Here is a 12,684-nt window from a genome sequence, read left to right on the forward strand (position 1 = left end):
GGATAGCACCACACTGACTACCCCCTGCATTAAGAAAAGGAACAGTACCCATAAGTTCAGTGGTGCTATCTTCTCCTTTTGGGGTAGCCTTCTCCAACCTGGTTTCCTCCAGATGTTTTGGACCACCACGCCCAGTCACCTCAGCCAGCGTGACGGGGGTAGCCCAAGACATCTGGAAGGGAGCAGTCGGCGGAAGACTGTGCTAGCAAATTCCTGCCTTTCCTGTATTCCTCTCTCCCCCACCTCCATCCCATAGTCCAGATGCTGAGAGCCCAACCTAATGATTTGCATCAGGTTTGCTCCAGCTAACGTAATGGGCTTCCACAATCCAGGGTTATTATTTTGGGGGGCGGGGGAGAGAACAGATCAATGGACTAGCTTTGTTCTTCTTCTTCCTCCTACTTTACAGTCATTTCTTCTCCGATCCACCGAGACTGCGCTCGCCTACCCGCCGCGCCGGTGGCAGCGCGGAGGTGGGGTGGGTGGCAGGGAATTTAATAATGATCTGTTTGTGCGGAGACGCGCCTCCCTTTAATAAGCCTGAGAAGAAACCCAGGAAACCTTAGTAACAAGATGGGCTGGGTCTCTCCTTCAGACAGTGAGACACACAAGCAGAAAAAAACAGAAAAGGAAAAAAAGGAGAGGTTGCAAGGAGGCTGGAACCGAAGCGGAAGGGCACCCCTTTACTCGGAAGTAAGGCCGATTACGTTCAATGGGCACTACTTTCCAAGTCGACAACCTGATCTGCGCTCCCTTTCACAGTCTGTGCGCGCTTAAAGGTAATGGTAAAGGGACCCCCGACCGTTAGGTCCAGTCGCAACGACTCTGGGGTTGCGGCGCTCATCTCGCTTTATTGGCCAAGGGAGCCAGTGTACAGCTTCCAGATCATGTGGCCAGCATGACTAAGCCGCTTCTGGCGAACCAGAGCAGCGCACGGAAACGCCGTTTACCTTCCCGCAGGAGTGGTACCTATTTATCTACTTGCACTTTGACGTGCTTTCGAATTGCTAGGTTGGCAGGAGCAGGGGACGGAGCAACGGGAGCTCACCCCATCACGGGGATTCGAATCACCGACCTTCTGATCGGCAAGCCCTAGGCTCTGTGGTTTAACCCACAGCGCCACCCGCGTCCCTCTGCGCCTGCTTACTCAGGAGTAAATCCCACTGAGTGCAATGGAGCTGACTCCCAGGGTTAAAGCGCGCTCATGACTGCAGCCTGTAAAGCGCAGTCCTGTGTTGTACTATTTACGCACTCAGTTCAACGGGCCTTACTGCTCCTAAGGAAACGTGCACAGGATCACAGCCTTAAAGCCTTTGGGGAGAAGCCCTCGGTTGTCGTTCGACGGAGGAGCAGGCGCAAGCGAGGAAATAATATGCAAGGTGTGTGTGTGTGTGTGTGTGTGTGTGTGTGAGAGAGAGAGAGAGAGAGAGAGAGAGAGAGAGAGAGAGAGAGAGAGAGAGAGAGAGACTCCCTTTCAGCGGGCCAAAGGTAAAACCCGGACCAACCTGCATCCTGCAGAATTGTTTGGCCACAAGCCCCAGCATTGCATCATCATAAATGAAGAAGTCTAGCCTCTCCCACCTGGGAGGTGGGAGGGAGCAGGAGACATCGGCTCAGCTTGGAGAAGGAGCAGAGCAAAAACCTGGTTCGGGCACCTGGCTGGATTTGGCACAACAGGATTCAGCCGCATTTTAAGGCTTATTGGGGACGGATGAGGCTGCTCCCCTTGCAAAGGCAATTAGCCTTTCAGCGGCCCGCATTCTGAACCATAACCAAGGAGGAGTGTTGCATATTGTCCAAAGGTGTAGCCAGGATTTTTGCTGGGGGACAGGCCTTTTGGTGGTGGTGGGGGGGGGGGCAGATCTTCAGTCTCCTATGTATTTTTATTGATGTTTTTTTGATTTAGGGGGCAGCTGCCCTTCTCTGCCCCCCTGGCTACGCCCATGATATTGTCTAAGCAAAGAAAGGTTTATTTAAGTCATAGGGATATTCCAGTTCACCCTCCCCTTCCTCCATCTGTATATGGAGGAAACCAGTATATGGAAACAAAGCAGAAAAAGAGTGATTATTCTCACAACACAGAAAATATGTTTATGGAAAGCTCAGAGGTGTGTGCAGGGATTTACATGTTTTCCCCATTAGGGGCTTGTGTCCCTTTAATAAATGTGCAACCAGCAGAAATCTGACAGGTACTGCTTTCTCCCAACAGGGAGATGCAGTGAACAGGAGAGTTTTACCTGTTGAATGCCTGCACGTCACATAAATCTCACCACACCTGCCTGGCACATAGAGTTCCTTATGCACAAAGTTTTAAATGGCTCTCCCCTCTTTTGTTTAATGCTCTGGAGTAGTATACAAACAGCCCAATCTGCAATGCTGAGAAAGCAACCGAACATTTAGGGCTGCTGGTTGTCAGGGGTGGGCAATATGTAGGGATAAGAGATGAGTAGTCATGTCTCTGATGAAACCAGTAGTCAGGACCAAAGGGTAAGCCAGGGGCTTGGAGTCAGGAGCAAGCCCAAACTGAAGGACAAGCAAAGGTTAAACTGGAGATGTGGAAAATGTGAGCCGGTTGGTAGAGTGTTGGACTAGGACTTGAGAGACAAGAGTTTCTTTCTTTTTTAAAAATAACTTTTTATTCAAAATTAAAACAAAACATATTATCCAGAAACATATCATCCTTATTCCCCCCAGTTTTCCTCCCTCCCCTCCCTCCCCCCACAGAACCCACCCATCCCCACCCCGACTTCCCTCAGTTCCAGTCTTTGATTTCTCTAAAAATGCTGTTTTCTGTATGTTACACAGTTGTATAAATCCTCAAAATATCCAGCTGATTATTATCAACAAAAAGTTTGTGAATGTTTATTCAAAACCAGCCAAGGAGTCCAGTTCACTTTGTTGTGTCTTCAAATACTTTGTAAAGGGTTCCCATTCATCTTTAAAGTCACAGTTATCCTTGTCCCGTAGCTTGTATGTCAATTTTTGCCAGTTCTGCATAGTCCATCAATTTTTCTTGCCATGATTCTTTAGTTGGGGTTTCTTCAGTCTTCCATCCTTGCACTACCAGAACTCTCGCGGCCATTGTCGCATACATGAATATGTTTTTCAGCTTTTTTGGCAGATCTTTCCCTACAATCCCTAATAAAAATGCTTGAGGTTTTATTTTAAAAAAATGTTAAATGGAACATTTTCTTCAATTCGTTGTATATCATTTCCCATTTTTAAAAAATTACCTTACAATCCCACCGAGAGACAAGGGTTTCTATCCACACTCGACCGTTAAGCTTATTGGGTGACCTTGGGCCAGTCATTGCCTCTCAGCCTAACCTACCTCACAGGGTGGTTGTGAGGATTAAATGAAGCTGGGGAGAACCATGTATGTTTCCTTGGAGAAAAAAGGTGCCATATAAACACAATAAATAAAAAATATAACTGCTTCCTGAGACTGATGGGACTTGGAGTCTGACAACATCTGCATGGCTTGGGGTTCTCCACGCTGGGATACATGACCATGGCAAAGCTCAGGAAGACCTCATTTCTCAAGCAAGGCTTAACTAGGGCAGGAAACCATCTTGCAGTCCCTTCCTGCCCAGGATAATCTGGCTGGGCAGGGTCAATTCAGGATATGGTGCTGCCCACACATATGCTATAACACAGGGATAGGCAATGTGCCGTCCTCTAGATGTTCTTGCACTACAGCACCCCATCACCTCTAACCATTGGCCCTGCTAGCTGCAGATGATGTGAATTGCAGTCCAAAACATCTAGAGGGTGCCTTTTGGGCTACCCCTGCTATAATATGTAATTCAGTGGCTCATCGTAGTGGTCAGGGCAGCCACACACAGTCCCAAAGGTTCCCCAATCAAGGCCTAACATCTTCTGATGCCTAGCTGACTATTCCTTGATTAGGCAAGTGGTTCATGTTGATTTTTGACATTTCATCAATGAGAGCTGCTGACAGGAGATGGTCTCCTGAGGCAGCTGAAGAATTTCTCTGAGCCTTTTTCAAGACGATAAAGCATTGAAGCCTGGAGAAGGTGACGACCTTCCATATGAGACAGGTGTGTGTGTGTGTAAAACACTTGTTGGCAATTTTTTTTTCTGAGAGAGGGAGAAGGGAGGGCCTCAGAAAAAGAAAGAGCTATGAGCTGGCTGAGGACTTAAGGCCTCTTGGCCATTCAGGGCCTCCTCCTAGGGATCAGATGTGGGGTAGTGGATCTGAAGTCTTGTAAGAACATTTCTTTGCCTCCATGGAAGGGCCATAACCTAGTGCAGGCATGGCCAAACTTGGCCCTCTAGCTGTTTTGGGACTACAACTCCCATCATCCCTAGCTAACAGGACCAGTAGTCAGGGATGATGGGAATTGTAGTCCCAAAACAGCTGGAGGGCCAAGTTTGGCCATGCCTGGCCTAGCGGTATACACATGCCTTGCATGCAGAAGGCCCCACGTTCCATCCCCATAACCTCCAGGAAGGACTGAGGGGAAGACAATTTTCAGAAACTCTGGAGAGTCGCTGCCATTCAGTGTAGACAATGCTGAGCCAAGTGGCCCAATGCTCTGAGTAAGTACAACAAAGCTTCTTTTGTTTAATGCTTGTGGTCACACTTATGCTCCACTGGTATGTTCTTCTACATATTTTGTGCTTTCCTGTGCCTCTGGATACCTTTCATGAGATCATAGCCAACTTTTGGTTCTGAAGATGTACGTGTTTTTGTCGTTGGATGCCATTTTGAATCAAGATGGTCAATTGAACTGCCCTGATTTTAAGTACTGATTTCAGCAAGGTTATTAGGGGAGAAATAAGGGTTTATGTGTTTGGCCAAAGGTTCCCATGCCCTGCCACAACTAAGTGGCAGTACTAAAGGCATAATGGATTAAGTCATGATTTTTAATGTAGTTAGATAAAGACTCATAGATGAACTACTGTCATATTCCAAACATCGTAGCCCACTGATGTTCCATTTGTTTTAAGTCTCTAATTACTGTAAACCCCAGCCAGTATGTCTAGTGTTCTAGGATGGTGGGACTTGCAGTTCAGCAATATCTTGGAGGACCAAGGTCTAATAATCTAGCCAGCCATTGCCTCCTCTCTCTAATAGAAGTGGCTTATCAGTTTCCAAGCTAGCTATTTTGTTGGATGTTTGAAGAAAATGGAGAAAACATTCCTGCAGTTGCTAAGCATCCACGAACCTTGAGGTGGCTGCAAAGCGCATCTGGTGACATAGCAACCAGGAGGCGAAGTTGTCCTCCATCCTGATTCTAGCCACACATCTAGAACCTGGAGCCTGCAGGACTGCAACAACAAATGGATGAATTCATGTCACATGGCTGTTCATACTTGGATGAGATCGGTTCCAGCAAATGCTGATATATAAAAAAAAGGGAATATTTGCCCTCTATATTTCCTTTCCAAGCATCAGATGAGAGAATGATTATGAACGCCACATAACTTTGTTTCTGAGACCTTGAAAACATCCTTTCTAACATCCTGGTTTGTCTTAAAAGTCTTGGCGTACTGCGAAGTTTGGATTTTATAATGGGGCCACACAGCTATCTACAACTTTTCTGAATTTTGCGGCATAATTACACTGGTGACAAATCTGTCAATTTTGTCCTCAGGCAAGAAATCTGCGAACTGACATGACTTATGCTTGTAAATTCAGATTCTCTCTCCCCTGCCTCCAATTTGATTCAGCTTTTGTTTCACCGCATTGGAGAGAAAGCCACATTTAATTTGTTGCCGAGGTTGACAAATATTGAAACTGTGTATAGTTTTGGATTAAGAATTCTACGGTTTATGTTTTTAGGTTGAAACGTATCTGTTCTTTTGGAGCAAAACACTATCTCAGTACATTTGACACTTATCCCAGACAACCAGAGAGATACATTTTGTTTTTATAATAAATCGTTGGAAATGTTGATTTTTTTGGAAACCTCAGTTTTCTGTTGTGTCATGGCTGAGTTGTAAGCAGATCTTGGAGAGGAGCTAGGACCCAGGATTGTGTACACTCCATACACATAAAGCACGGGCCTCTTTTCTAGAATCCTGGGAACTATAGTTTACCCGTAGCTGAGCTACAATTCCCAGCCGCCTTAAAAACTTGAGTTCCCAGGTTACTATGAGGAATGTGCTTTAAATGTATGGTATGTCCACAGCCAAGGACTTGCACCAGAGAGTCAGCGCTGAGGGGTGAAGTCCTAGGAGTCAGTTAAAAAACAACACAGCTGCATGAAGTGTTATAAAGTGGTACCTCGGGTTACATACGCTTCAGGTTACAGAGTCCGCTAACCCAGAAATAGAGCTTCAGGTTAAGAAATTTGCTTCAGGATGAGAACAGAAATCGTGCTCTGGTGGCGCAGCGGCAGCGGGAGGCCTCATTAGCTAAAGTGGTGCTTCAGGTTAAGAACAGTTTCAGGTTAAGTACGGACCTCCGGAATTTATTAAGTACTTAACCTGAGGTACCACTGTACTTAGTTGGCAAGTACACACACACACACACACACACACGTACATACGTGCGTGTTTGTGCGTTGGTGGAGAATTGTAAGCAGTGAGGTTGAAGGGAGTAAAAAGCAAACTGTACAGATTATGACAAGTGCTTTAAAACTGTGCAGAATGATGCAAACCACCGACCCACCATGCTAGACAGGGTTTAGATGGGGGCAGAGATCCCATTCCTAAAAAGAGCCCTGCTGTTGAACTGCTGCCAACCAGAGTTAGCAACTCTGGGTTAGTTGGACAAATGGTCTTTCCTGATAGGTCGGCTTCATACTTCTAGCATTTTATGGAAATACTATGTGCTGCTATTCAACAGCCAGGGTTCAAGAGACATGACGCTCCATTTACTTTCAATGTAATGTAGTAGGAAAAAAAATCAGCTTGTGTTGCAGGTATCTGGGTGATAGCAGAAATTCACTCCCGCCCTCACTGCAACACTCTCACAAGTTTTGTGAAGGCACCATGGAGTTCCTACATCCAAACCTTCCTTTCCTTGTATGGTTTAGTTTGCCCAATTCTCTCTATGCACTTCTGTGAGGTCCTTCTTAACACAAGGGACTTCTCTGAAAATGCAGAGTAGCTGACAACCCTATTTGTCTAAATACATGTCTGGAATATGTTTATGTATTGGTTTCATTAATAATACATATAGCTCTTTGGCTATACATAATAATTTACAGTGCTCCTTAATCTGCACACCAGCAGTATAAATGGTAGGTGATTACGGCTGCAATATACTTACCCAGGAGTAAGTCCCCATCAGACTCAACTGGACTTACTTTTGAGTAGACTAGGCATGTATATGACTGCACCGTAATCTCCATATTCCTTTTTCTTTTTCCAGCTGGGGGTCTGAGGTTGAGATATGACAACTCAGCTACCATGATCGTTTGGACCACACTACTGTGTGTGTGCATGTGTACACCCCGCAAAAAAAAAAAATGTACAGGAAAGTGGTCCTTTGTGCAAAAGTCTCACAATGATTGTGGTGCAGATTTGCAGATTTCCAAGCATGCTGAAATATTTAGATTCCAGCTTGTGCATGTAACAGTGTGCAACAGGACCATTTAGGGTTTTTAGGCTGGTTTAAAGGGCATGGTGACCCCAAATCAGGAAGCCCAGCATACAGAGCCATGTTTTTATTCTGCCTGCTTTAAGGAAAGGACGAATCTCCAGGCATTTTCTCTCTCGGAGAAGGAGTGCAGTTTATCTTTAAGGAGGCTAGAGAAATAAGGAATGAGGCTCACGCTGCATGGGTGACATCACTAGCTTTTGGCTCGGCGTTCTGTATTCTCTGGCTGTAGGCTTCAGCCAAGGCTGCAGGGTGGCGTGTTTGAAGAAGGCGAGATTCCCAGGTGGGCAGAAGACTTGGAGCCGCTCTTATATTCGAGCTATTAGCGCGGGGGCATTAAAAGGGCAACAGCAGCCAGCCAGCCAGTCAGCCCTGCAAGCGGGGGGAAGGCAATGCCATTGCGAAGGCTCCCCGGCTCTCTCTATCTCACCTGCCCGGCAGCCTCTTGGCGAGAATGGGCGAGTTCTTCCCGTTAGAGGAGAAAAGCGGGATGGAAGGAGGTCCGGCCCAGCAAAATGTCTGAAGAAGACAATCTCTCCAGCTGTTGACAGCAGGATCGCGCCGGGTAGGAAGCTGCTACGAAAAGGGGGAGGGAAAGCCTACAAAGGAAGATAGCGCTGCTTGCAACGGAGATCAGGCCGTGTGGCAAGGAAATGGTGCAGACTGTGAGCTATTGACAAGGCAAAGGCTTATTGCCCACCCCCCTCCTCCTTTTGAGTGGAATAGGCTGGCGTTATTTATTTATTAATTTTACCCTCCTTCCATTTACCATCGTGTTTTAATTCATCGGGGTGGGGTTTTTCTTTTTGGCAACGGTAAGCGGGGAGTGAACGAAGACTCCCCATTGTTGTTTTTTTGTGTGTGTCTGTATATATAGGATCTGTACGTTGGAAAGCCTTGCTCAACAGAAAACGGAAGCCCCGGTGTAAAAAAAAAAGGGGGGGAGAATAGGAAAAAAGGAGGGGGTGAAGGAGGACCGCTTTGCAATAGCAGCAGCAGCAGGAGGAAACACACACACATTCCGCGGGCCGGGTCTCTCGGAAGGAAGCTGGCGCTGTCCGTGGTGCTGAATCGCGCGGCTCCTCCAAGCTCCCCGGCGCTTCTGTGCGTGCCTGTCCTCCCGCCGCCTGCCACACGCTCCCCGGGGGAGGAACCGACAGAGAGGGCGGCAGGGTGCCCGGGTGGGTGCGCCTCCTTGCCGCTGACGATGGCCACGACGAGAGCCCAGCCGCTCTTCTTCCGCCCGTGATCCGGCGTTCTCGATCGCCGATCGCCGATTCTCCCCTTACGTTGCCGTGATCACGGGCGCAAGGCAGCACAACAAACGCGCTGAATCAGTTGGCGAAGAGGAGGAGTCGGAGGAGTCGGCAGGCAGGCAGGCAGGCAGAGCGGCGGCGGCGGCTCGGCGAGAGAACCAAGATGTCAGTGCATTGCTGCAAAGCTGCAGGACTTCTGGGGCGACGGAGCAGGGCTACCGGACTCCCGCGTTAGGAAGGCAAAGGACTGGCTTGGATGTGCGTTGTGTGTGTGTTTCAAGAAAAAGCCCAGGATTGAAATCGACCAAAGGGCAGTTTTCTTCCTTCGCTGCCTGTCCTCTGAAACAAGCAAGCATATCGACCGTGACCAGGATTCTTGCAAAATCATCACCACCATCATAAAAACACACTCTACTTCACATCGCAGGCTTCCTGGTGTTTAGAAGCAAGGTTGCTGGAGGCTGGGAAGCTGAAGATTGGGGCTTTTTTTTTTTGGACTTTGATTTTCAAGCGTTTCTACTCCTTGAATGTGGCCCCCTTAAAGGGCTGAGAGAGGTAGAATATCTAAAGCCCCCCCTCTGGTATTTCTGGGTGGGTTCAGTCTGCAAGGGCTCAGTAGACTGATCCAGATGGCCAGACACAAGAAAGGGATGGCTGTTTACCACTGACTGCCGTTTCCTGGCCAGTGACAAGACCTCTCCGCCTTAGCAGACTGATTGAAGCTAAAGCTTCAGAATTTCCTGGCCATTTTGCCACCCCCCACCTACTCTTGCCCATAGGAAAAAGCGAATGAGTGCCCAGGATTCTTTCCTTCTGGAGCATAAGTTTTTCCTCTCCTCACTTCCCCCAGAGTTTGATGAATCTCCACCTGCTTCTATGTGATCACTGAAGGAAGCCACTGTCCAGTGACACCTGCCCAAGAGCTGGGCTCATACCTGGTATCCAGTTCAAAGGGCTTTCTGCCACCTAGTGAAGATGTCCATGGTCTTTCTGTGAAGCTAAGGTATGGCTGCCGGAAGGTTATTGCTCTATGCTGGTCTCTCTTTAGCGTTGTGTGCTCTAGGCATGCTGGCTGTGGCGATCTGCTCTGACCATTGGTATGAAACTGATGCCAGGAAGCACAGGGAACGGTGCAAAAGCATCACCACCCGGAGGAATGACCCCGGCTTCATTTATAACTCTAACAACAACCTGCCCCTCAGAGCCAGCAGGTCTAGATTGGACCGTTGGGAAGGGAAACTTCTCTTGGCAAGAAACAGGAGGCAGCTCTTTGCCATGAGTGCCGTTGATGAGTGCAACAGACAGTACAACTCTACTAACATGGGGCTGTGGAGGAAATGCCACCGGCTGGGATTTGACCTGGACTTGGAGGAGCTCATTGCTAAAGGTAGGGTTTCTTTCTCAGAAGCAGTTGTCCAATATAAGTTTATTGAATAAGCTGAAACCAGGTGCAAAGATACTGTGCAATGCCGACAAGTGCACCCACTAGATTATCCCATTAGCCCAACAATCGCAGTTGAGAGAGTTTTCTTTTCTGTGGGAAGGACGGTTGTTGGCTATGCTCTGAGTGACTTGACTTGGAACATATATGAAGGTCGAGACATTCTGCTGGGCTTATAGACTTTATAGGAAGGGGTTCTGCATGGTCCTCAAATCTTCTGCTCTGTATAATTTTTTTTAATAAGGCCACAAATCACTGTGGCATTTAGAACTCTTTACTTAATGCATAAACAGTGCAGAAAATAACCAGATGAGCATTTTGAATTTGACCCCGATTAACTGAATCCTGCTAATTTTTGGTTGTCGCTAATCTTACGCTAGAAAGCTAGCTTACTTCTGAATAAACTAATAGACTTCTCTAAACATCAGATAGGGAGCAAGCAAGGAGAAGTGCAAGCAGGAGGTGGGGATAGAATATGTGCATGTTCAAGCTCAGTGGTTACAGGTTATTTAAAAAGAGATCATTGAATTTCATTTGGCAAAAGTACCCTGTTAAAGCTCTAAAATGAAATAATGTTATGCCTCCTCCCCAAGGAGAGTCATATGTTGACAAAAAGCGCACATATATCATTTCCTCCTTTTTCATGCAGCATTTGGCCAACAAGGTTAGTCAATCTACTTGGATTATTTCTTCTGCTCATAGCACAGTACGCAAAAAGGTATATAATGAAGCAGCTTCAGTTAAATATTTATCTAGAAAAAAGGTATGTGAAGGAACAAGTGGATTGTTTTTGCTTGGTTTCTGCCCACGTTATTATATCTTTTTGCTGCAAAACAGAATATCCTCCAGTAGTTCCTGGATGAATTTAAAAGATCGCCTGCAAGGTTTTCTTTGCATATAGGGATTAGGCTGGTTTTTCCTTTATTTTATAGAGCTTCTGTTTAGCTAGCTTTATCCTTCTCAAGCTCTGTTAAAAATATGTTTGTCTTCAACATAGATTCCAAGTGCATTTGCATAAATATATAACTTTGGTTCATTTGCTATACACAAAGGATTGCAAAGGTCAACACCCTGACATCAAACACTCTTTATGAATGAGCAGTTGGAAGCCTGTTGGCTATTTGTTATGAGTTCGAGTTCAAACACAACTTTGAGGTTTAATGGCTAGAAGGCGTTATGAGCTAGCGGCTGTTTAGTGACTTCATGAAATGCATTCTTGGCCCTGTTGCAATTTGTAATGGGCAACTGTCCATGCTCAGAAGCTGTCATCACAACAAGCATCCTGATTGGCAGGCTCAGCAGGGAAACCAAGGATTCTTCTAGGTCAGGCTTTGGGTTTCTTGGCGTAGGACCAAAAGGAATGATGGGACTACATCTTGGACAGACCTCTTATTTTGATAAGTAACTTAGGTCTCTGTTGCTCATAGGTGCAAATAACCCCCAGCTTTTAGCTTGGCAATATACTGCCAATATTGCAATGCCTTTGTACAAATCTTTGGTGCAGCCACACTTGAAATATTGTGTATGGTTTTGGTCACTGCATCTCAAATCTAGAGCTGGAAAATGAAGACAGGAGCAACCAAAATGATCAGGCTCTGAATTTGAGCACTCCTGTAACTCCTTTATGAGGGTAGGTCACAGTATTTGGGGCTTTTTAGTTTGGGTGGGTGGGGGACAGGTGAGTAAAGTGGGACATGGCTCTGGCAAACAAAAGTGTGGGTGTTGTAGAGAACAGAGATATGTTTTCCCTTCTAGAATCCAGGGACTCCCAATGAAAGTGAATGTTGGAAGATTCAGGAAAGGCAAGAGGAAATATTTATTTACACAGCACATAGTACAACTATAGAATTTGCTAGTCCATGGTGTAATGATAGCTGCCATCATAGACTGTTTTGAAAGGGGATTAGACAAATGCTGTCAATGGCTCCCAGGCACTGATGGCTTTATTTTGCCACCAGTATGGGAAGCAACATGGCTCTGAGTACCAGTCACTGGGGAATAACAGTGCAGATGGGGCATTTTCCTCATGTCCTGCTTCTGGATTTTGCAGAGTTGTTTGGTTGGCCATTGTGAAATAGGATACTGGGCTAGACAGGCCTTTGGTCTAATTCAGCTGGGTTACTATTAAGTAGGGCAGATATTGACACAGGTGTAAATCTGGAAAATCTACATTACAAGTTGCCTCAGGCACGAGCTAACTTAGTAGCTTTGGGCAAACAACCGTGCATGGCCTCAACTGTCCATTAGCAAAATGGAAATAGTATGGTTTTTTTGAGACTGATGGGAATGTGATAGTATGTTAGATTTTTTGAAATCTAAAAAAGAGTCTGATACATCGAATAGGAAATGTATGGTATTTGTCTACTCTTCCCTGCCACAACTCCAATTTATTTATTTGAAACATTTTATAAGAC

The 12,684-nt window shown here is 46.2% G+C and overlaps 1 protein-coding gene across 2 annotated transcripts in view; it reads left to right on the top strand.

Annotated features, from left to right (window-relative positions):
- Nucleotides 1-7,675: 7,675 nt before the first annotated feature.
- The window catches only part of TMEM178B (transmembrane protein 178B), a 265,596-nt gene continuing 260,587 nt past the window's right edge, over nt 7,676-12,684 (top strand). Inside the window, exons 1-2 of one of the 2 annotated variants that reach the window (XM_081927407.1) lie at nt 7,676-10,216; nt 10,920-10,934. In XM_081927407.1, the coding sequence (XP_081783533.1) occupies nt 9,835-10,216; nt 10,920-10,934 (397 nt within the window). In that variant the 5' untranslated portion in view covers nt 7,676-9,834. The remainder of the gene's footprint in view (nt 10,217-10,919; nt 10,935-12,684) is intronic. The other variant, XM_081927408.1, reaches the window with a different exon arrangement.

Source organism: Podarcis melisellensis (genome assembly GCF_964234715.1).
Source record: "Podarcis melisellensis genome assembly, chromosome: 10".
Taxonomy (NCBI): Eukaryota; Metazoa; Chordata; class Lepidosauria; order Squamata; family Lacertidae; genus Podarcis; species Podarcis melisellensis.